The sequence below is a fragment of the Cornus florida genome, unplaced genomic scaffold (genome assembly GCF_030987335.1).
Source record: "Cornus florida cultivar Cherokee Brave unplaced genomic scaffold, ASM3098733v1 CherokeeBrave_3.0.0_Hap2_Chr09, whole genome shotgun sequence".
In the NCBI taxonomy this organism is placed as follows: domain Eukaryota; kingdom Viridiplantae; phylum Streptophyta; class Magnoliopsida; order Cornales; family Cornaceae; genus Cornus; species Cornus florida.
Genome location: NW_026775579.1, coordinates 49634379 through 49660494, shown reverse-complemented (window position 1 = coordinate 49660494; position 26116 = coordinate 49634379). Strand labels below are relative to the sequence as shown.

At 36.0% G+C, this 26116-nt stretch overlaps 2 protein-coding genes across 5 annotated transcripts in view; both read left to right on the top strand.

The window, feature by feature from the left end:
• The first annotated feature begins 5850 nt into the window (after positions 1–5850).
• LOC132273868 (pentatricopeptide repeat-containing protein At3g13880) overlaps positions 5851–26116 on the top strand; it is a 49200-nt gene continuing 28934 nt past the window's right edge. For all 4 annotated transcript variants that reach the window (XM_059774966.1, XM_059774965.1, XM_059774964.1 and 1 more), the window contains exons 1-3: positions 5851–7681; positions 8084–9950; positions 10766–10948. In XM_059774966.1, the coding sequence (XP_059630949.1) occupies positions 5901–7681; positions 8084–8837 (2535 nt within the window). In that variant the 5' untranslated portion in view covers positions 5851–5900 and the 3' untranslated portion in view covers positions 8838–9950; positions 10766–10948. The remainder of the gene's footprint in view (positions 7682–8083; positions 9951–10765; positions 10949–26116) is intronic.
• Positions 20508–25042, top strand: LOC132272588 (uncharacterized). Its single transcript, XM_059773708.1, has 6 exons — positions 20508–20906; positions 21377–21524; positions 21669–22061; positions 22104–22270; positions 24199–24288; positions 24566–25042. The coding sequence occupies exons 1-6, from the start codon at positions 20508–20510 to the stop codon at positions 25040–25042; spliced, it is 1674 nt and encodes a 557-aa protein (XP_059629691.1).

The following is a 26116-nucleotide window of genomic DNA, read 5'->3' as shown; positions in this document are numbered from 1 at the left end:
GTTTCTCTCCGGAAAGAAGTTGATACAACTTCTTCTGATATAGATAATCCTCAATCTACATCTTCTAGAACCTGAAATCTGCACCATTGAACTTGTCGATCTTGATCTTTCCTTCTTCTGTATCCATCGCTCCCACTCGAACCTAATGGCTCTGATACCAGTTGTTGCGAAAAATTAAACAAAAAACATAAGAAAGAGATCAAACACAAACACACATACACACACACAAGAACACAGATTTTACTTGGTTCATCCAAAATTAGGGCTACGTCCAAGGGTTGCAGGGATTTTTCACTATGATGATAAAAAATAGCAGCGGATACAGAGAGTTCAGAATGAATAAATATCCTCACACTAGGGCAACATAACAAGTGCAGAAATTATCAAAATGCCCTCCAAAAAATTCGGGTAGGGGCAAGCCCTCTAACCCCCACCTTCGGGCAGGAAGGCAGAGCCCCCCGCGACCCGCCGCCAACTTACCGCGAAGTTGGATCCGCGGATTTGGGGCTTGGTGTACAGTATCTATCAGGCTCCATCCTACCCATCAGCACCAACTTGAGGGGGAGTGTTAACAGATATGATAACCACGATTTATAGAATGACTTACTGTAATTATGCTATAGAATATGCCATCGAATATGTTTTTTTTATATTTGATTTAATTTCCTTTATTGTAATATGAGCATGTGTTCTTTTTATATATAAATACTAGAACCGTGAATGAGTGATTATCTCATTCTAGCCTTTACACAATTCTCTTCTTTTTCTTTTATATTATATTTCTACTATATGCTACAGGTACATTTAATATCCATGTGTGTTTCCGGAATGGGTAATGTGAATTTTTGCTTTGAAAAAGCTGATCTTTTGGCTTTTGAAATATCGGAATTTTGGGCTCGAATGCAAGGAAAATGATGTACTGGAAGCTCTCGTGACAATGTTTCTTCAAAGAGCTGGTCAACTTGAAGCAATCACAAAAAAGCTGCTAGTATAGTACTTCGATATAGAATATTAATTGGTAGAATTATGATAAATGAGTGTTTATGTATGTCTCCATTTTTTATTAGCAAGACAAGGCCTCGTATTTCTGAAAATTTGAAGGTTATGGTTTCCTACAGGTAATGCTTTTTTGGCTCTCAAATTGTGAAGTATATGACAAGCCATTGTTGAAGATGTTTATATTATATGACCACTAACTCTTGTAATTTGTTAGGAGGATGATTTGGGAGTATAGAATCTCATTTTCTGCTCGACTGGTAATGCTAATTTAGGTCTCAAATTGTGAAGGTATACGACAATTTAGTCGAGGATGTTTTTAGTACCGGTGACTCTGCAATTTGTTAGGAGGATGATTTGGGACTGTAGACACACTTCTGTAGGAATGAGGAGAATAAACTTAGTGGAAGGAGGGGTAAGAAAATTCTCTTGCTTGTCATTTTGTGGGTAGCCTCATTGTTATTGCTATGGATGTGATGAACTCAAAAAGAATAGTGGATGAACAGGTTTTAATTTTGAAAATGATGATTTAAAGTTGAGAAATGTTTTTCAATGTTGTAGAACCAGTCTTGCAAGCTTTCTTTTCTTGGCTAATGCTTCATGATTTCAGCTAAAATCTGGTAGCAAAGATAGATATCCGCTATTGCTGGTATCCCATTGATGTTTTTTACTGATCGGCTAGAGACGCTGCCGTGAGATGAGCCAAGTTCTACCTGATTTATGTCTTGATGCCTGATCGATTCTCTTTTTCCAGAAGCATACCACATTCCTATTTGAGGAAGTTCCTAATTTTGCTTGTATACAGCAGACCGGTGTATAAACCTGTTGTGTTGAAGCAAACTCAGGATTTTGATTCCCAGAACTTGTGCCCCATAAATTTTACCCATCGTCGTCAAGGAAATTGGTTATATTTTTGTGTTCTGATCCCATTTGTTTTGGGGAACAAAATTGAAATGAAAATTCCTAACCCATTGTCACCCCAGTTGAACATATCTAAATGTTGATCGACTGTGTATCAGAAATGAAGCGCGAAAGTGTGAAGACTGCTCATACTTTTACCTACTATCTTGGTAGCAGCAGAGAAAACTCCCTATAAAATTTGAGAGCCAAGGGAGAGAGCAGACAATTTGTCAGGTTTATGGTTGTACATTCTTTGTTGATTTACTGAATAACTGTTGGTATTCAACATTTCGATATGTTCAACTATGTCAATGCCTTGCTGTTCTCAACTCTGGAATACAATCAGCTAACTTTTTGGGAGGTGGTTATGTTTTGAATTACTGTACTGCTGCAAGTGTTTCTTCAAGAAATCCATGGAAGAGGTAAATATGTTATGCTACAGGTACATTTAATATCTATATGTGTTTTTGAATTGGGTAAATGTGAATTTTTGTTTTGGAAAAACTGTTCTTTTGGGATTTGAAATATTGGAATTTTGGGTTCTACGGAAAATAGTATGCTGGAAAGCTCTCATGACAATGTTTCTTCAATACCTGGTCAACTTGAAGCAATCACGAAAAAACTGCTAGTATATTATTTTGATATATGATATATAAATTGGTAGATTATGATCAACTAATGTTTATGAGCAGTGAAGTGCATGTCTCTATTTATTTTATCCTTTTTTTTTTTTTTAGCAAGGCAAGGATCTATTATTTCTGAAAATTTTAAGTTTATGGTTTCCTTCAGGTAATATTGCTATTTTGGGTATACGACCAGTAACTTTTCTAATTTGTTATTAGGATGATTTAGGAGTATGGGAAAACATTTCCGTAATGCTGTTTTGGATCCCAAAATTTTGAAGGCAAACTACAAATTAATTGTTATAACACTTCTTTGGAGGATGATTTGGGGCTGTAGAAACACTTCTATAAGAGTGATGATGTTTTCTGTTAGGGTAAATTATATTGATTTTTTTCGAGGTTTGGGCAAATTATACACAGGTAGATTGTTTTTATTACTTCGATCTCCCTTGGGATTTGGCGCGTGCTTAATGACACCCGCGTTGAACTATTGACCAAAATTTATAAAATGACAATTTTCTTCTTTCCTTGTATAAATTGCAGTATAATATATAAGGGTGTTATTGACTTTTCACACTTAAAGTCAGTTTTAGGCTTTTGGTGAAAGTTTTTGTTCTTGTTTTTTTATCCAATTGGCGAAAGGGTTTAGGGGAGGTTCTAGTAATAAACTCTGAATGGTCTATCTTAGTGTAATTTGTCTAAACTTTAAGCTGACATTTTTAAAGTTCACTAGTCTACATTGTGCACGTGTATATAAAGATCATAAATGATTTTTTTGGATAGAATTGAGAGAAATAATCGAACCCTTCTCGTGTGAATCATTGTATGAGTTCATAAATGATTTTTTTGGGATTGATTCAGAGAAATAATCAAAATATAAGGTATTCTAATTTTTATTTATCAAACTTGCATATAAAAAGTGAAGATCCGTTTTCTTGTTTGTTTTACAAGGAGAAAACTACGTTTGGTAAAAGATGATGAACCATGTTATATAGACACTGGCGACCACTTAAACCGATAAGTTGACTTGAAGGGATTTTGAAATGAGCAAGACCAATAATATGATTGAATTTTATATTCAACAAATGTTACTACTGTATTAGACTTAAATATCTTCAAATCTATTAATTGTTAAAACCAATTTGAAATTTTATCATGTTTAAAAAAACCCAAATTATTGTCATTGTAAAAAGCAATAACCTCTTCTTTCATATGGAAATCAATAATAAAATATAGAATTCTTTTTTTTTTTTCGGAAAGTAATAAAATATAGAATTCCTTAGATAGTGATCATAGTGTCCTTGAGTTAGTGTTACCAAAGCTTTTATCTGGGAGGAAGTTTTGTTTGAGAGGGGAAGGAAATGAAACTATATTACGAGGTAATGAGGATTTTGAGTTAGGATAAAATCTAAATAGTCTCTCGACTGTTTTATGCGAAAGTAGGATCTTATTCTTTTCAGATTATGTAATAACAAAAATATCAATTATTTATTCTTAAGGCGATTTTCCAACTCACTCTTTTTCGTAAGGGTCGATTTGGTTAGCGTTAAGTAATTGGAAAAGAAAAGAAAAATATTTAAATTTTTTAGAAGTTTGGTTAGAGGTAAAGTGAGAGTTTTGGGAAAAGTAAGATTCCCGCATCTGAAAATTTTCATGCTAAAAACACACCAAAATTCATTTTCTCGCAAAAGTTGTGCACTTTATATATTACTTTCCTATTACACTCGTGTTAGTTGTCTCTCTTATTCATTACTTAATTACATAGACTTCCTTTGAAAAGTAGAGTTTCTTTCTTTTGTAAATTGCTTTTTTATACAATCATGTATTACTAATTTAATTGTTTGTATTTTTATTTTTTTATGTATGCATCCAAAATTAATTAATTTTTTCTTTTATTATTGAATTATTATTATTATTTTTTTCTAAATGTTTGAAATAAGTAAGATATATATATATATTTTCTATAATTGATAACGATTAAGAGTTATTATATATATACATAATTATTTGTTGATAGCAAGAATGTTAGGTGAAAATTAGTTTACATTATCTTAACACAATTTGTTTCATACCTAACAATAAACATTATCTTGAAATAAATAATTGATAATTCTTAAATTGTCTACATCATCTGTCCATGATTTTTAATTTTCTCAGCCCGATGAGAAAGTTGTAATTAGATATATAGTATCCAATTACGTCATTTACAAATAAATAATAAATAAAATAAAAATAACATAAAGAGAAAACAAATACTTGAATTTGACAGTCCTCTTTACCAAAAACTTATTTTTCTTACCTTAAAAAATAAAAGATCGAGAATTCAAATCTACACAGAACAAGTGATTAGAGAGAAGAGAAAAAATTGTGTTATGATATCGCATACTATTCTATTCTATTTCATATTTCACTATTTTCTTGCTAAAATAAATAATTAAGTATAAATAATATTCATCTAACATAAATTTATTTATTTTTTTATTATTTAAAATTATAAGGGTATTTTCGATAAGTAGAATAAATTTATTTTCCTTTTCATACTATTTAAACTAACAAAATAATATTTTCTCACAACTTTTTTCAAAAAATTTCCTACTAACCAAATGCACGCGAACTTGATTTTCCTTTCTTTCACTTCACCTTTTTTCACTTTAACTTTTCATAAAATTTTCTGTCTAACCAAACAAACCCTAAATGAAAATAAATCCTATCTCGTGTTTATTATAAAATAATAGTAAAAAGGAGGAAATGGAACAGAAAAAAATGGGTTTACAATCCTACCCATGGTAATTTTGTTACTCTCTTAAAAGTGGGAGGAATAAAAGAAAAAATTACCATAATTTTTTATAATTCCAATATCTCCTCCTTAAATTAATAAAGAAGAAAGAAAAAAAAAATCACTAACTTTTAAATGCAAAAATTACATGACTAAGAATGTTAAAGGTTAATAATTTGTGGGGAGTGAGGTGCGAAGGTAAGTCGGGCTCCAAGCAATTTTATGAAGGCGTTTGCCGTTCACAAAAAAATAAAAAAAAAATGTAATAATCCGTACTATTATCCATTTTGAGATGTATATGAAATGTTATTAATATAAAAATTATATAAGTAATTTAATAAAATAGTTTTGTACACAAAAAAATACAAAAAAACGTAATACTCCGTACTATTATCCATTTTGAGAGGTATATGAATTGGTAATAATAATAATAATAATAATAATAATAATTATTATTATTATATAAGTAATTTAATAAAATAGTTTTGTATCATTATTCTCTAAAATAGTTTAATAAAATGACTTGCTTACCATCTTTACCCTTTCATTCTCTCTCGTTATGCAAAGGAAGCCAGCGAAGGAATGAACGTGAAATTCCAAACTCAATGTTGCTGGTGAGAAAGCCCGCGAATTTCAGATGTCTCTCATGCGTCACCGAATTACCTGAGCTTCTTCTCAGTAACAAGACACCCTGGAAGAAGAACTATGCCACAACATCGTCTCAACCCTCACGAACGCCACTCCCAAAATATGACCAACCAATTCAACTGGGTCTCTCTCTCGACTCAGTTACTTACACCAGAATGGTCCAATCCTCGTCTACTTCTGGGTCTTTGATCCATGGCAAGCTCGCACACGCTCACATGATCAAAACCGGTTTCAACCCATGTCGGTTTCTGCAAAACCATCTTATAAATATGTACTGCAAATGCGGTGAGTTGGATACCGCACGCCACATGTTCGATAGAATGCCTAAACGCAATGCTGTTTCTTGGAACTCTTTAATTTCCGGATATACCCAGATGGGTCTTTATGGTAAGGCCATACACGTGTTTAATGAAGCGAGAATGGCAAACTTAAAACTTGATAAATTCACCTACGCGATTATGTTGAGCGTGTGTGCTCAAAGTGGGTATTTAGAATTGGGGAAGAGGATTCATGGGTTATTTATTGTTAATGGACTTGGTGGACAAGTTTTCTTGGCCAATTCCCTTATTGGTTTCTATTCAAAATGTGGACGGCTTGACCAAGCAAGGGTTGCGTTTGATAATTCTGATGAGTTGGACAATGTTTCTTGGAATTCCATGATTGCGGGTTATGTTCAGAGTGGTTTGAGTGAAGAAATGTTTCAACTTTTGGTGAGAATGCATCGATGTGGAATGGCTTTCCAAAGCTATGTTCTGGGGAGTGTTCTAAAGGCGTGTTGCTCAAGTTTTGATCATTCTGTGGAATGTGGAAGAATGCTTCATGGGTGTGCAGTCAAACTTGGGTGGGATTTGGATGTTGTTGTCGGGACTGCGTTACTTGACATGTATGCGAAAATAGGGGATCCGAATGATGCAACCCTGATTTTCAAACTTATGCCTGACAAGAATGTTGTCATGTATAATGCCATGATTGCTGGGCTTTTCCGGACAGAGAATATTAGTGATGAATTTGCAAGGGAAGCCTTAAATCTTTTCTCCGAGATGCAAAGTTGTGGAATAAAGCCCTCAGAGTTTACATTCTCAAGCATAATCAAAGCTTGTAATACAACTGAAAATTTTGGATATGGAAAGCAAATCCATGCACATATTTGTAAGTACAATCTTCAGTCTGATGAGTTCATTGGCAGTTCACTTATTGAGTTGTACTCATTAATGGGTTCAGCTGATGACGGGGTCAAATGTTTTAATTCAACTACGAAGCTAAATATTGTCACATGGACATCTATGATTGTTGGTCATGTTCAAAATGGACAATTTGATAGTGCACTGGCTCTATTTTGTGAATTGATGGCTTCTGGAATAAAACCAGATGAGTTTACAATATCATCCATGTTGAGTGTTTGTGCCAATTTAGCTGCAGCAAGATCCGGAGAGCAAATGCAGGGGCATGCAATAAAAATTGGAATCAATAACTTTACTATTGTTCAAAATTCACTGATATGGATGTATGCAAAGTCAGGAGACATAGATTCGGCTAATTTGGCCTTTGAAGAGATGGATACCCCTGACACGGTGTCTTGGTCTGTGATAATCTTTAGCAGTGCACAATATGGATGTGCAAGGGAAGCTCTGCGCCTCTTTGAGTTGATGAAAGGTTGTGGGATTGCACCAAACCAAATCACGTTTCTTGGAGTTCTTACTGCCTGTAGTCATGGGGGGCTTGTTGAAGAAGGTTTACGGTAAGTTTTCAAAACCTCTTCTATTCCTTTCTGCTGTTACTGTGCATAGTCTGTAATTTGTGTTTGTGCTTTGATCTGGAAAAGTTTGTAAATATGTTGGAAATTGATTTGAGTAGAGACAAAATAATGCATGATATAAGGGAAGGAGAAACAAAATATTTGTCATCGTTCCTTTATTGTTTGGAATTCCTTTTTCATTTTGAAATACTTTGGGATTATTTATTGAATTTTACACAGCTACAGTTATGATACTGAAAATTGAGGGGTATAATCTGTAAAATTCAGAGAATATTTTTACCGATTATTGCATATGAGCTTTTTTAATAACTAGTATTACTAATAGATTTACCTCATAGAATTTATTTCATATTTCTTAATGTGTCACTGTTTAATGATTGGCAGATATTTTGAAAGCATGAAGAAAGATCATGGCATTATTCCAAATGAAAAGCATTTTACCTGCATTGTCGACATCTTGGGTCGTGCTGGAAGACTAGCTGATGCTGAAAACTTCATCATAAACTCCTGCTTTGATGATGTTCCTGTAATGTGGCGAGCGTTGTTGAGTGCTTGTAGGGTCCATAAAGATACTGTCACTGGAGAACGTGTTGCAGAGAGAGTGATTGAGCTAGAGCCTCAAGTGGCTGCATCTTATGTGCTTCTTTATAATATCTATACTGAGGCTGAATTGCAAATGCCAGCGGCAAAGATTAGAGACTTGATGAAAGAACGGGGAGTTAAGAAGGAACCTGGTCTAAGTTGGATTGAGCTAGGAAATAAAGTTCATTCTTTTTTGGTGGGTGATAGATCCCATCCTCAGAGTCAAATTATATATGCACAGTTGGAAAAAATGTTGGAGAAGATTAAGAAAATAGGTTATATTGATGAAGGGCTTGTTCCTGATGCATCTGAACTGGACCAAACGAATAGCTCACTGGTGAACCACCACAGCGAAAAGTTAGCTGTGACACTTGGAATAATTAGTTTGCCAATGTCAGCTCCTGTCAGGGTGATGAAGAATTTAAGAGTCTGCCGAGATTGCCATACAATAATGAAGTTTTTCTCAAAAGTGGAAAAGCGAGAAATAATTCTGAGAGACTCTATTCGTTTCCACCGTTTTAGAGAAGGTTCTTGTTCTTGTGGGGACTACTGGTAGTAAGAGTGAGATTGTGTCCCCCCCTCCCTCCCTTTATTGAACCAGGAAAGAGTTCATTTTATTTTGGTGCATGATAAATCCATTATAAGAGTCAAAAAGATTTAGTAACGTCCCCTTTCATTGAAGCAGGGAAAGCGCTCTGTGCTACAGTTGGAATCTGTTTACTTATACTGATTGACGTTGGAAGGCAGGCATATTTTGTTTATCAAGCCAGAGAGGGAAATATTCCTTCAGGCTCACCTGGTTTTGATCTCGCTTGCTTTTTTCCACTTTCCTTGCGTTATGGTCTTGATTCACTGATAGGATTTATGGGTTTTATCTCAACTCTACCATCATATTAATTCGAGAAAATGTTGGAAAGTTGTAAATATAAAAGGTTATATTGATGATTGCATCTTTCTGATGCCTGTGAACTGTAGCATAAGAGCAGCTAATTGGTCAACTAAATCAGATAAAAGTTAGCAGATGATTTCTGGATTATCAGTTTGGCAACATCAGCTGTTGTGAGAGTGATGAGGAGATTCTTTGGATGATCAGTTTGCCAACACAAGCGTCTATGACAATGACGAGGAACTTAAATCTCCAGATTTCTCATACAACAATGAAGTTTTTCTCCATGGTAGAAAGCTAGAGAAAATTCTTAAAGGCTATTAGATTCCATTGTTTTCGAGAAGGTTCTTTTTTCTTGTGGGACTACTGGTAATAGAAGTGAGTTGGGCACTGGGATTATTGCTCTTAGAATGATCAAACAAAATTATTTATTTCCTACAAAATGAGGTAGAAGAAAGAATTATCAAGCCAACAGAACACTGAGATAAATATGGGAAGTCAGGTGATTGGGTAAGGGAATAACAACAGAATAGGAAATTTTAACATGGGAGTTAGTTTGGAGACAAATGAAAACTGGGAAGAAATTGCCAAAAACAGTAACAAGTATTGAATGACTAAGTTCATTTGAAGTTCTGGTAATGTCAGGGCGATATCTACTTTTCTTGGTTTCAAAAACTCATCGTCATGTTTAAGGAAATACTTTTGTTTGGAGATGAATGGAAGATTTAAATATGGAATAATGAATGGGATGCAAATGCTAATGCTTTCGTGGAATGGGAGCAAGTAAGTCTTTAGACTCAGCATGGTTCGATAATCTGGATATATGTTTGCTTGTTGTTATTGAAGTTTTTCGCTCTCTTTTTGATGTATGTCTATGCATATGCCTAGATCATGTTGATGATTATACTCTTAGTGTTGATATATCATTAGTACTCCAGTCATTCTAAGAGCAGTGTAAGATAAAAAAGGTGTAATAATGTTAAACTTGGTCTTAAGGTTTTGCCTTTGTCACTTGGAGAATGGAAACAACAATGCTTTATTTTGATTGAATTGTACATTAGTTGAAATCTAATTTTTAAAATCACTTTAATAATTTTATCCTGTTCCAAGGGTTTAAATTTTAAAGTTTGACCACAGCTGCGAACTTTAGAAACTCAGTAATTTATTGGCTCTCTACAGAAATAAAGTCTTTTTAGTCGTTAAAATTGGTATTTCTATGAGTTTGTTAGGATATATCATTGTTCTTTATTCTCTATATTTTGAGATGGAAAGTATTTTCAAAATTTTGTTCATGTAAGAGTAATTTTCTGGTAAAAAAAGATTCTAAACCCTGAAGCTAACTGAAAACATATGACTGATTTTGACCAAGATTCACTATGTTCTATCGGACAAATGGGGAACAAATATCTTCTATATATATATATATCTATATTTTTTTTTTTTTCATTTTATCCATTTTTATTTTTATCACATTCCATTTCATATTGATTGCTCGTTTGTTGCCGAAGGGACAAATGTCTGTTTGGCGTTGGGGTAAATTGTATTGAAGATGTGCTTCCAGATATTTAACATTGATGGTGAAATCTGCAATCCAACAGGATGAAGAAAAGCAATTCCCCTCTCTTTGTGTTATCCTTGGCCAAGGAGACGGACAAGAAGAGACTCATCAATCCTTTGATCCCAAGAAGTAAGATGGTGACAGGATTGCTTCAAGTGTAGGCAGTTCTACAATGCAGATCTATACTTTAAAATATGGATGTTTAAGAGCCAACAGGGGCAAGGTACTTCTAAACCTATCATGAGAAATTATTTTAGTTTTAATAAAGCATAAACAAATGTTTTATTATTATTATTTTGCCTCTTTGAAATTCACACACCTACTTTTGCCCCTTTGAGGACTTGAACCTTTGGCCTTCTACTTTAGAAGGTGAGGAAGTATCGCTAGGCTATAGCCCTTGGTGGTAGCATAAATCAATATTCATTACTTCATTAGTAGAATTTATTGACCCATGAGTGGTTTTTTCTGTGAGTTACACAATGCAGAATGGTTGTGGAATATAATATGGATAAATAACCTAGAGGGGGTGAATAGGTTCAACTTGCTCTTTTATCCGATTTTTGCTTAAATCAAATTTAATCAAACCACAAAGCAAAAATAAATGCAAGTAAAGTTAGAGTGACACTGGATTTTAGCGAGGAAACCAATTGGAAAACCTTGAGTTTTGTGCGCTATCCCAAGCGTAAAAAGATCCACTATGTATGAAGCAAAGTACATCGAACCCTTCACTCTACCAAGACCCAACTTGCTAAACACCCCTGGCTTTGCGACTCCCCCATCCAACAGCTCTTGACTTCATACTTACTCCTTGAATCTTGTAGAAGGATTGCTGGTTGTTGAAAAAGAGATATTCGGTTTTAATAAGACCAGATTTTACGGGATATGATAGGCGTGTAAATATAGATACTCAATGACCAAATTTTAGGGGATATTTTAGTGTACAACCTGTAGCTTCTATTAATGTACAGCCTGTAGCTTCTGTTAGTATACAGCCTGTAATTACATCCTGTAGTTTGCTGTTACAGCCTGTAGTCAGCTTGTAGTTTCCTTTTTTTTAGCCCTTTGTATTTCCTATTTAACTAAAGCATTGTAAACCATTCAAAGTAAGGCAATATACAGATTCCTTTCAATCTAATATACAGATTCCTTTCAATCTTGAAATCGCCTATTTGGTATCAGAGCATCTTACCAATTCTTCTGAAAAAAAAAACCCCTAGCCGTCTCTTTTTTTTCTCTCTTCCAAACAACCCTAATCACCATGTCTGATGACATACCTGAGTCCAAGACCAAGACCTTTGAGTCCCAAGTCCAAAACTCTCAGACACACTCGGTCCAGATTACCACAATTCGGCTAAATAGTGAAAACTTCCTTCTCTGGTCCCAGTCCGTGCAGATGTATATCCGAGGCAAAGGTAAAATCGGCTACCTAACAGGAGAAAAAAAGGAACCAAAACCTGAAGATCCATCCTACTCGACCTGGGATGCAGAGAATTCGATGGTGATGACTTGGTTGGTGAATTCTATGGAGGAGGACATCAGTTCTAATTATATGTGTTACCACACAGCAAAAGAACTCTGGGACAATGTCAACCAAATGTATTCAGACCTGGGAAATTAGTCTCAAGTCTATGAACTAACGCTGAAACTCGGAGAGATCCGTCAAAGAGATAACAGTGCTACAAAATATTTCAACTCTCTGAAACGTTTGTGGCAGGACCTTGATTTGTTCAGTGATTATGAGTGAAAATCGCCTGAAGATTGCAACCATTACAAAAAGAAGGTGGAAGACAACCGCATCTTCAAATTTCTCATTGGACTCAATGTTGAGTTTGATGAAGTGAGAGGCAGAATAATTGGACGACAACCCTTGCCTTTAATCGGTGAAGTCTTCTCCGAGGTTCGAAGAGAGGAAAGTCGCAGGCTGGTCATGCTTGGAAAAAAGTTATCAAATGGTGCTGTTGAGACCTCTGCCTTGGTCGCATCTGAAGCGAATATTGGCAGGAAACATAATGAAAAGCCTCGTCTTTGGTGTGACCACTGCAACAAGCCTCACCATACCCGTGAAACCTGCTAGAAAATTCATGGTAAATCAGCGAATTGGAAGAGTAAGCAGGAAGGCAGATTCAACCGAGCCCCATCATCTCATGAAGCCGAGGCACTTCCCTTCAGCAAAGAACAGATGGATCGTCTTCTAAAATTACTGAAATTCAATTCCTCATCTGGTACTCCTAATGCTTCTCTTGCTCAAATAGGTAACAACCCGAAGGCCTTATCTTGTCGTTCAAATTCCAGTGTTACCCCATGAATCATTGATTCAGGGGCTTCTGACCATATGACAAGTTGTTCTCATTTATTTCAAACTTATTCACCCTGTTCTGGCTCTGAAAAAATCAGAATAGCCGATGGTTCTTATTCTCCTATTGTAGGCAAAGGTTTGGTAAAACTTTAAAAAATTATTGATCTTAAGTCTGTCCTTCATGTCCCTAAGCTTGCTTGTAACCTTTTATCAGTTAGTAAATTGTCCAAAGACTCTAATTGTCGTGTTATCTTTTTTGAATCCTATTGTGAATTTCAGGACCAGAGCTTGGGGAAGACGATTGGCAGTGCTAAGATGATAGATGGTCTCTACTATTTTGAAGATGATATTTCAAGTAATAAAAAGGCTCAAGGTTTGAGTAGTTTTCGTTCTATCCCTGTTAGAGAACAAATAATGCTATGGCATTTTAGACTAGGGCATCCTAGTTTCCCTTATCTTAAAAAATTATTTCCTTCTTTGTTTAAATGATTGGATTGTTCATCTTTTTATTGTGAGAATTGTTTTTTATCAAAGAGTCATCGTACTACGTATTCTCCCAAACCTTACCAAACATCAAAACGATTTTATTTAATCCATAGCGATGTTTAGGCCCTTCTAGGATCACAACTTTTTCTGAAAAAAAATGGTTTGTGACTTTTATTGATGATCATACACGTTTGTGGTGGGTGTATTTAATGAATGAAAAATCTGAGGTTGAAAAATTATTCAAGGATTTTTATATGATGATTGAAAATCAATTTCAAACAAAAATTGGCATTCTTCATACTGATAACGGCACCAAATACTTTAATGAAGTTTTAGGAAGTTTTTTAACAGAAAAAGGAATTTTTCACCAATCCACCTGTGTTGACACACCCCAACAAAACGGAATTGCTGAAAGAAAGAATAAACATTTACTTGAAGTTTCTCGTGCCATCATGTTTTCAATGAATGTTCCTAAGTATTTGTGGGGTGAAGCCGTTTTAACAGCAACATATTTGATTAACAGGATGCCTACTCGTGTTCTTAACTATTTTACACCCCTTGAAAGCCTTAAAAAATCTTTTCCTGAAATTCGGATTTATTCCAACCTGCCTTTGAAAGTATTTGGGTGCACTGTCTTTGTCCATTTACCTAGTAGACTTCGGTCTAAATTGGATCCTCGGGTTGAAAAATGTGTATTTGTTGGGTATGCCCCGAATAAAAAGGGGTACAAATGCTTCAATCCGAAAACAAAAAAAATGTTTATCAGTATGGATGTCTTTTTTCTAGAAAATCATCCTTATTTTCAGAAAACTTTTCTTCAGGGGGAGAAAGAGAGTGAAGAAAATTTTTGGGAGATTTCTACTAATATTCCCTTACCTAAAACTATTGTCTCACACTCTATTACTCCAAACACTGATCTTTTTAAACAGGGAAATGATGTTTTAGAATTAGGAAACCCGGGGCCTCCTAACCCTAATTTGCCGAGCCCTACTGTATCTCCAACAGGGGGAGAAATCCTACCAACGGTTCCAAAAAAACCGAATCTTGAGCTTCTGGTTTATAACAGGAAATTGACTCATCAAAAGAGTAGAGAGCCTATTATTGTACCTGAGCAAGGCCAATCAGAGGTCCCGAGCAATGACTCCCTGAACACTTAAGGTACTCTAAATCCTAACTTGTCTACAGTTGTCCCTACTATTTTTGATCGTACAGAGTTACCTAGCCAAGTTCCTGTAGACCTTGATATCCCTATAGCTGTTAGAAAAGGAATCCGAACCTGTACCCAACATCCCATTGCCAAATACTTGTCTTATGATAAACTTTCCCATAAACATAGGGCCTTTACTTCAAAATCTCTCACTTGTTTGTTCCAAGAAACATTCAGGAAGCACTAGATGATCCGAATTGGAAATCAGCAGTGTTAGAGGAGATGAATGCTCTTAAAAGGAGTGGAACGTGGGAGATAGTTGACTTGCCCAAAGGAAAGAAAACTGTTGGGTGTAAATGGGTTTTCACTATTAAGTGTAAAGCTGATGGTAGTGTGGAAAGGTACAAGGCAAGACTTATGGCGAAAGGTTTTACGCAAACGTACGGCATTGATTACCAAGAGACGTTTGCTCCTGTAGCAAAAATAAATTCTATCCGAGTCTTATTGTCGTTGGCAGTCAATTCTAACTGGCCATTACATCAATTGGACATAAAAAATGCCACCTGGGTTCGAAGGAAAACACAGTCAGAGCAAAGTCTGTAAACTCAAAAAATCCCTGTACGGTTTGAAACAGTCTCCAAGAGCGTGGTTTGAACGCTTTGGAAAGGCTGTGAAGAGTCATGGGTATCATCAGAGTCAGGCAGACCATACCATGTTCTACAAACACGGTGAGGAAGGGAAAATTGCCGTTTTAATTATGTGTGTGGATGATATAATTTTGACAGGTGATGACATTGAAGAGTTGACTAGACTGAAGAAGAAACTTGCTAAAGATTTTGAAGTCAAAGATCTGGGAGCATTAAAATACTTCCTTGGAATGGAATTTGCCAGGTCAAGAGAAGGAATTTTCGTGAATCAACGAAAATATGTACTTGATTTGCTTAATGAGACAGGACTACTCGGGTGTAAAGCTGCTGACACTCCAATTGAAGTCAACCTGAAGTTAGAAGCTGCCGAACCCGAGAATATGGTTGATCGTGAAAGATATCAGAGATTGGTGGGAAGACTAATTTACTTATCTCACACACGCCTAGATATAGCATTTGCAGTCAGTATGGTGAGTCAGTTCATGCACTCTCCTGGACAGGAACACTTTGAAGCAGTGTACAGGATTCTGAGGTACTTAAAGGGCTCACCAAGTAAAGGACTTATGTTCAAGAAACAAGGTCATTTGCAAATGGAGGTGTACACAGATGTTGATTGGGCAGGCAGTATAGTTGATAGACGATCTACCTCAGGATATTGCACCTTCGTTGGAGAAAACTTAGTCACGTGGCAAAGCAAGAAACAAAATGTAGTAGCGAGGAGTAGTGCAGAAGCCGAGTTCAGAGCACTCGCCCATGGAATTTGCGAAGCTATATGGTTAAAAAGACTCCTTGAAGATTTGAAGGTTACTGTTTCTCCTCCAATGAGAGTCTACTGTGACAACAAAGCTGCCATTTCAATTGCTCATAATCCATTCCTCCACGACAGAACCAAACATGTGGAAGTTGACAAACACTTTATCAAGGAAAAGCTTGACTATGGTATGATTTGCATTCCTTATGTCTCTACTACTGAACAAGCTGCAGACATCCTTACCAAAGGACTACACAAGAGAGAGTTTGAAGTTTTAAGAAGCAAGCTAGCTATGGAAGACATCTACAAGCCAGCTTGAGGGGGAGTGTTCAAAAAGAGATATTCGGTTTTAATAAGACCAGATTTTAGGGGATATGATAGGCGTGTAAATATAGATAGTCAATGACCAGATTTTAGGGGATATTTTAGTGTACAACCTGTAGCTTCTATTAATGTACAGCCTGTAGTTTCTGTTAGTATACAGCCTGTAATTACAGCCTGTAGTTTGCTGTTACAGCCTGTAGTCAGCTTGTAGTTTCCTTTTTTTAGCCCCTTGTATTTCCTATTTAACTAAAGCATTGTAAATCATTCAAAGTAAGGCAATATACAGATTCCTTTCAATCTTGAAATCGCCTATTCTGGTAGATCAACAACACTTCACAAAGCGCCTTGACCCATTCAAAGTGTGATCTAAAACCTTTCTTTTTCAAATCTGAATTTGTTGTAGAAGAAATAGATCTGCTTTTGGAATTTCTGAATCTTCAATTATGCTCCAATTCCGATGAGATAGAGAACAACACTACTAAATCATTCTTGTGTTTATGTGTATGCTCTCAAAAATAAAATCAGAAAAATTAGATTGATTTTCTGAATAAAAATCTCGCAAAGATGGCTTTCAATTAAATAAGAAATTTGTATGCAAAAAGTCATGAAATCCTAATTGAGAAAACATGTTTTTATAGACTTTTGAAAACCTAATTGTACTTGGAAAACAAGTCAATTTCGTGCATAATTAATATGGAAAAAATATAATTAATATGGTAAAAGTCTATGCACAATAGGAAGCCAAAACAGATCAGGAAACTAAGTTACCAAAACTGTCTGAAGATCTTGAACCGGTTCAAAGTGGTTGAACCGGTTCAAGTTGGCCAGTGAGTTTTCTTAGAAAATTATTTTTGACACTTGAACCGGTTAAAGGTGGTGGAACCGGTTCAAGTTGGCCAATGAGTTTTCGAGGAAAACAATGTTGATAGGTGAACTGGTTTAGGGTGGTTGAACCGGTTCAAGTTGGCCAAACTTGAAAAACACCAATTTTGAAACCCCAAAGTGCCCTCACACACTCTCTTATCTTCTTAAAGCATTGTTCTCATCATCCCAGAGTGTATCGAAGTATGAACACGATCACTTCTTCAATTCCGCTTCCGATCTCGATTCTTGAGAAATCGAACTGAAAATTTACAACTCAATCGGACTCGTTTTGATAACGAAATATGCCAATTACAAATTTATATCTCACAATCTCCCCCTTTGGCAATTTCGTGACAAAACCCCTAAGACAACAAGTAATCTACCCAATCAGAAAAAGTAAATTACATTGATTGTCCAAAAATAGACAAAAACTAGAATTCTTCTTGAACCATATGAAGCTTCATCACTTGTAGTTTTCTCCTCTTGTAACCTGCACATTAGCTCAATATGAATATATATGTCTCCCCCTCAATTACTTATCAAAAAAAAAAAAAAAATTGTCTCCCCCTCAATTCTAGAAACTCTCCCCCTCAAATATGCATCATTCTCCCCCTTTTTGTTACAAATTGACAAATAAAGCCCAACAAAGAAGGAAAAGAAATAATGTGGGAGAATTAACAAGAAGAGAGATCAAACTATCATCCAAGCATAAGATATAGCAATAAGCACAACAACATGATAACACATGTTCCACCCACAAGATAAATAAGACCAGTCATGCTCAAAATCACACATGATACCTCCCCTTTAAACATGAAGTACCTCTTCTTCCTTTTTGTAAGAATTTAACAAACCATGCAGAAAAAGAAGAAAGGAATAAATTGAGAGAGAATATCAATATCCAGTCAAAAATGAAAATTTCTAATAAAAACTAAAAGGAAAATCTTTTTGGATCTTTCAATTATTCAATATTTTTTTTTTTTTTTTTTTTTTTTTTTTTTTTTTATGATATTTGAACAAAAATTATGAGATAGCAATTTCCATGAATTTCAAGCATACATGAGATCCAAAAATTTCTGAAGATAAAGAGAATTTAAAAACACGAAATTTTTAGACACCACAAATTATTCAATCAAATCAATTTTCAAGCATGCAATCACAACATGAAATTCCACTTGCAATTTTTATGAAGATTTAGAAAATTTCCTAACAAGTTCATATGTGTGTGTGTGCAATCCAACTTCATCAAATTTCATTCAAATCACATTGATCAATTGTCTAAACCAAATTGATCGAAAAGCATCAAGATAAAATTGTTTTGAGCAAATTTTACTAAGCAAGGCGGCTTTCACTCTAAAGAGTAGACAACAATTCCCTATTTCGACTTGTCTCCTCCTTTCTTTTTACTCAATTAGCTTATCTTCAAAGTATAGTAGGAGCTTTCGAACTAGTCTCAATAGGCAACCTTTTCCTTAGCAAAGATTTTCAGGATTCTTTTGATTTTTCTTTTTTTTTTATGCTGATTTTTTTTTTTTTTTTTTGGGTTGAAATATCTGTATTATTATTATTTTTATTTTTATTAGCTGTTTTCAGCCTTTTATTAGGTGTTTTATGTAAGATCCTTATTATCATGGGATCACGTAGATAAGATCCCCGTAATCATAGGATAACGTAGATTTTGGCATATTTCATGTTTTTCTTTGATTTGGTTTTCTTTCTTTGTACCATATTATTTTATATAAATATAGCTCTTGGCTCTCGGTTTGAGTAAGCCAAAACCAAAACTTCTTCTTTTTGGTATCAGAGCAAAACAAAAACCTTCCCCTCCCCATCTTCCTCCCCAACACCTCACCTTCTCTCTCTCTCTCTCTCTCTCCATTTTTCCTCATCTCCGGCGCACCTCCATCTCCTTCCAGCCCTTGCGCCGGACCCCTCGGGTAACTCTCTGTTTTTCACTCCTTTTTTAGGAGAATTCCCTTAGGTTTTTTATGAACTAAGGGTCCTTCTGGTGTTTTTTTTCTTTGTGGGCTGCCGGTATTTGTTCGGCAGCATATTTGGAGGAAAGTGCCGATTTTTCCGGCCTTGTTTTTTTCTCTTTCCTCTGGCTTTGACGTGTGGACCAGCCTTATTTTGGTACTAGGACTAATTCTAGTAGCCAAAAGGACACTGTATCCTCGGTCCAACATACTTTATCTTCGACACATCATACTCCGGCACATCGGGTTACTAGTGTGCTCTTGAATGGGCGCAACTTCGTATCTTGTTCCTGTTCTCTTCAACTCTATATTGGAGGGAAAGGGAAAACTGGTTGGCTTTTAGGTCTAGTCAAGGAACCGGAAAAGACGGATACTAAATATATTATATGGGACATGGACAGGTGCACCATTCTGGGTTGGATCTTCAACTCAATGGATGAGCGTATCTATAATATGTTCATGTTTCACACTTCCGCTTTTCGTCTGTGGCAAGCCCTTAACAAGATGTATGCCCATTCCCACAATGACGCTCGCATCTTTGAATTCTATCAGGAGATTGCTCATACATATTAGGAGACACTCAAGCTGTCAGTATCAGAGTATTTTGGATACCTCCAGTCTAGGTGGGAAGAATTAGCATATTATGAACCTCTCTCTGATTTCTCTAAAGAAGCTATAACTCTTTTGGCCAAGAGACTGGACCAGCAGCATACCTACCAGTTTTTGATGGGTTTATGATTTGAGTATGATGCTCTTAGAACTCAGATCATAAACACCTCAACTATGCCTGATTTATATGATGCCTTCGCTACTGTTGACCATGAGGAGCATAGACGTTAGATCTCTGAGCCAGTAGCTTTACCAGAGACTCCAGTTGATCAGATGGCTCTTGTTGCTAGTTTTAGACTTTTAGAGGGAAAGGTTATTTGTCAACATTGTGGAGCCACGGGTCATGTAAAGGATCGGTGCTTTAAGCTTCATCCTGAGCTAAAGTAGAAATTTTCTCGCAATCGTCCTTCTCCGTGGTCGTACTGTCGCAGTAGCTGATACTATTTGTGGGTATACTACTCCACAGATTGTTGTCCCTCCTTCTTCAACTCCTCCCAGACCATCTTTTCAAGACTTCAATCAGTTAGTGTTCTAGATTGGTTAGCTTCAGGAGCAGTTTGGAGCTTTATCTACCAGGGCTGGCTCTTCTATTCCCACGGCTACTATACCTACACGTACTCCTACTTTTCATGTTAAAGCGGGAAAACTTACTTGGGTTCTAGATTCTGGAGCCAATGATCACATGACTTGTGAGTTGTCATTATTTTCTACTCCCGTTACCTCTGTTAATCAGGTTGTTAATCTAGCCGATGGGTCAACCACCATTATTCGTAGTAAAGGAGATGTTCATCTATCCCCTGATATTATTTTGCCATCTGTTCTTCATGTTCCTAACTTTGCATTTAATCTTCTATCTGTTAGCAAACTTGCTAAATCACTAAACTATGCAGTAATTTTCTTTCCTCATTACTGTGTTTTACAAGACCTGTGTTCTAAGAGGATTTTTGGTAGGGGATACGAGCACGATGGCCTCTACTACTTTAGGGATCCTCCACTGACACCTCCTCCACTTGCTTCAAGTCTTCAAGCCTTTGTTCTTCCAGTTTCTAGATCTTATGATTTTTCTTTTCAGACTTTAAATGTATGGCATGCTCACCTTGGGCATGTAAACTTTCAGTATTTATGTTTGCTTTTCCATTCATTAATAATGGCTTGTAAGGATAATAAGTTTCAATGTGAGATTTGTGAGCTTTCTAAACATACTAGAACTATTTATATTTCTCATATGCATCGTGCACTTAGTATGTTTGATCTCATACATTTTGATGTGTGGGGTCTTTCTCTTGTTACTGCTTTTTCGGGGCATAGTTATTATGTCACATTCATTGATGATTATTCCCGCTGCACATGGGTATATTTACTTAAAAAAATAAATCTGAAGTTTTTCCCTTGTATAATCAATTTCTCCAAATGATTAAAACTCGATATAAAACTGTTGTTAGGAATATTAGGTTTGACAATTGTCGTGAATATGTTTCCAATGAGTTTCGGTCTCAACTTAACCAACAGGGTATTCTTCATCAACTTACTTGTCCATATACCCCTGAACAGAATGGTGTGGCAGAGCGTAAAAACCGCCAACTAATGTCAGTTGTTCGATGTCTTTTAAGTGGTATGAATGTGCCAAAGTTATACTGGTACATAGAGGTTCTTAGAGCTACTTTTCTCATTAATCGTACCCCTAGTAAAGTATTAAATGGTAAGGCCCCCTTATAAGTGCTTCAGCCTAATATTACTCTTTTTTCCATCATGCCTCGGGTGTTTGGATGTGCATGTTTTGTTCAGAATCGTAGCCCTTCTCGTACTAAACTTGATGACAAGGCCATTAAATGTATCTTTTTAGGATACTCTTCAATGTCAAAAGGTTACCGGTGTTATGATCCTGTACACAAACACATGTATCACTCTCTTGATGTCACCTTTTATGAGCGTACCCCTTTTTATGGTTCTAACACTATCTTGCTGGAAACTTCTACTCTTGATCAAAAGGTTTCTCCTCTTGCTCGTCCTCTTCCTATTTTTCAAGAAGAGTCTTCTCTTGCGGTTTCCTCATCCCCTTTGCAGGTCTATTCTCGCTGCCCTCGTGCTCTGCCTCCACTGCCTTCATCCTCCTCAGATATAGGTTCAGGTACATCTCTTCTCTTTCATTTACATTTCCCTGACCCTGTTCCTGAATCTCGGTATCCCACTCGGGACCGCAAACCCCCTGCTCGATTTGGATTTGCTTGTAATACTGGTTATCTTATTTCGTAGTATATCTTTTATGATGGTCTTTCAGTGTCTTTTCGAGCCTTTCTAGGCAAACTTGATTCCATTTCCATTCCCAGAAATGTCTCTGAGGCTTTCCGGAATCCTAATTGGATGTTTGCTATGATGGTAGAAATGGATGCTTTGCAGCAAAATGAAACATGGGAGCTTGTATCTCTCCCTCCTAGTGAAAAGATTGTTGGTTGACGAGCCCCTTCCTATGTGTTTAGAAAATGGACTTTTTAATGTGAGAGGTCGCTTCGCAAGGTCAAAATATGATTGTGGTTTAAGAAGCTTTTCTAATCAAATTTACATTTATAAAAACCACTACTACAACTAATGAAGTATAGCGAGTAGGGATCGTCCACAGAGATTATACGTGTTGGAATTTAACTTCGACTCTAATGTACCAATTGATTGCAAAGAGAGAGATTGGTTGATTAAACTAAGGTGCAAGGTAATTAAAATGCAAGTAAAATAAAACTAAAATAAAACTAAGTTGAGATAGGGATTTAAGAGATGAGAAGTGAGGTCTTGGGGTCCATTGGAATTGCCACCAAGCTCGTTCACCAAACCACACACTTTCAACTAATTTGGGGAAACATTCTTGTGAACAAAATGCGACTACCAATTGCAATATTAAGCATGAACCATCAAATTCAATAATGTATTGTCTACCTAACCAACAAATAAACTAAGTGTAGAACAACCCATCAATTCTAAGCAAGACCCATCAAACTAGTCACAATTGTAGCACACATCAATCTAGAGAATCATGGAATTTGCAATAATAAGCCATGGAATATCGAATCAAGTATAGATTGTTTACCTACCTACAACCATGAATTATAGAACAACCCATCAAGCATAAGAATAATCTATCAAATTAATTGACAAACCCATCTAATAAAACCCCTGCCTAGCCATCACTAGATTCTCAATCAACAACACATAGACATGTAATTAATATAGAAAAAATAGTGTAGAGATCAATTCCCAAATGATCACACATAAGACAACATGTAATCACAAAGAGAATCAATAGGAAGAATTAAACCATATGAATCATGTGAGACATAATTCCCAATTTAATCACACAGACATGTAAATAAATTAGAGAATTAATAGGAAGAATTAAACCATAGAAATCATAGAAATATACCAAGATTCATTAAATTCACAAGGCTAGAACATTAATCACAAGATATTATTCGCCAAAAAGTATGAAAAAGATAGAGATTTAGATTACAAACTTGGAGCTCATCCAAGCCCCAAGAAAAAGTCTAGCCAATCATGGAGGAGGTAGGTGTGATCTTGGAACCCTCAATGGCAATCCCCAAACACGGCTCCATCTTCTCCCCCTTCTTCTTTGTTGAATTCTAGAGAGAGAGTGTGTGTAGATCTAGAGATGTGTTCTTGGTGCCTCCATTCTTCTCTTTTCTTCTAACCCTAATCTTTAACTTTTCTAGAGAGAAAAAAATAAAATTACAATGTAAAAATAAAATGATGAAAAAGCTCTCTTACAAAATGGTTCAATTCCCTTTAAATACAAGGTCCTTTTCTTAGTTATTAAGTTAGAAATATAGCCCCAAAAATATCTAATCCCGCAACTATGTGGTAGGTAGATTTCGGGCGCGCGGAAATAAAACAGCTCGCTGCCAGCAATTTTCGATCGATCAAATGAACAGTGTTCGATCCATCCAAATTTTCAGTATTTCTGACCTTTTTCCAGATTTTTCTGAAATCTTCTAGGAACCTTTGCTTGACTCCAAAAAGGCTGTAAAACACTATTTTTAGCCCGTTTGAACCTTATTGACCTGAAATAGACAAAAACACAAATAAGTACTAAAACGGCAAAATAAAGATAGATAAATGGTCTAAAATACCCTCGCTTAGGTGCTAAAATGCGTCACATTTGAGCGCTCATCATTGGTTGCAAATGGGTATTCAGTGTTAAATATCAAGCCGATGGCTTTATTGATTGGTATAAGGCCTGTTTGGTGGCCATAGGGTTTACTCAGATTCCTAGTAAAGACTTTAATGATACCTTCGCTCCAGTGGCTAAATTAACCTTAGTTTGTTTGCTTATCTCCCTTGTTGCCTCTCACAATTGGCCTCTTCATCAGCTTGATGTGAAGAATGCTTTCCTTAATGGTGATCTTTTTGAGACTATTTATATGGATCATCCACCCGGTTTTCGGGCTGAGGGAGGTGGAGTATGCTAGAAAGGTCTGTTGATTGCGGAAGTCTTTGTATGGGTTAAAACAATCTCCCAGAGCTTGGTTCAGCCGCTTCAGTGATGTAATTCTATCCATGGAGTTTGTTAGATGCCATTCTGACCATACATGTTTTATCCACCGTTCCTCCACTAGTCAATGTATCATTCTTCTTGTCTATGTTGATGATATCATCATTACCGGCAATGACATCCCTGGGATTGCTCAAGTAAAGGTTTAATTGGCTAAAGCTTTTGATGTGAAAGACCTTGGGCAGCTCAGATATTTCTTGGGAATTAAGGTTGCTAAATCTAAGCATGGTATCTCTTTATCGCAAAAGAAGTATGTCTTGGATCTTCTTCGAGACATGGGTATGCTTGGGTGTAAACCTGCTTCCACTCCTATGGATCCTAATATGAAGATCTCGGCTGAGTCTGGAGATCTCCTTTCTGATCCCTCGCAGTATCAGCGCTTGGTAGGAAGATTGATTTATCTTACCAACACCGGTCTTGATTTGGGTTTTACTGTTAGTGTTATGAGTCAGTTTATGCATGCTCCTCGTACAGCTCATATGGATGCGGTATATCATATTCTTCAATATCTGAAGTCTTGTCCTGGACTTGGATTATTCTATTCTTCTAGTAGGCAGGTTGGGTTATCCTGTTTTAGCGATGCAGACTATGCTGGGTCCAAGACTGACAGACGTTCCACATCTGACTTCTGTACTTCCTATGGAGATCATCTTATATCCTAGAAAAGTAAGAAGCAACCTGTAGTTTCGAGATCTTCAGCAGAGGCTGAATGTCGTGCCATGCCCAGGGTACTTGTGAGATTCTCTAGCTTTGATCTTTCTTAGAGGAACCGGGGCTACGTGAAAAACAATCCTCAGACTTGTTTTGTGATAATAAGTCAGCCATTATGCTTGCTTCAAATTATGTTCTTCATGAGAGGACTAAACATATAGAGGTGGACATTCATTTTATCAGAGAGAAGGTTCGTTCGGGGATTATTAAGCCGTGCTTTGTTTGGTCCTCTAATCAGTTGGCAGATGTGTTCACCAAATCCGTTAGTCCACCTTTACTTCATTCCTCGATTACCAAGCTGGGCTTGATTGATATCTTCACTCTAGCTTGAGAGGGAGTGTTGAAATATCTGTATTATTATTATTTTTATTAGCTGTTTTCAGCCTTTTATTAGGTGTTTTATGTAAGATCACTATTATCATGGGATCACGTAGATAAGATCCCGGTAATCATGGGATCACGTGGATAAGATCCCCATAATCATGGGATCACGTAGATTTTGGCATATTTCCTGTTTTTCTTTGATTTGGTTTTCTTTCTTTGTACCCTATTCTTGTATATAAATATAGCTCTTGGCTCTCGGTTTGAGTAAGCTAAAACCTGAAACTTCTTCTTCTTCTTTTTTTTTTTTTTTTTTTTTTTTTGAACAATAACCTTTATAGCTTTTATGAGCAATATGACCTACTTAACTTTTCAATGATTTTCAATTAAATTTTCTCAGAGTTGGACTAGTGCACATGAAAAATATGAACTCAAGAGACTAATATCTAAAAAGAAATAAACAAAGCAAATTGTCTTTCAACATATAGATTACACATCAAGAACTTTTTTCATCAAATAATCATGTGTCCCAATTTACATTCAAAAATAATGGATTCAAGAGAAATAATTATCACTCATGTATTGACAAGAAAAACATGATCGTCATTTTCTCATGAAAAAAAAAACCTAAATCCTAAACTACAAGATATGGTCCAATGGAAACAAGATATTCATCAAAGCATAGTCCATGACCATAAAACCTT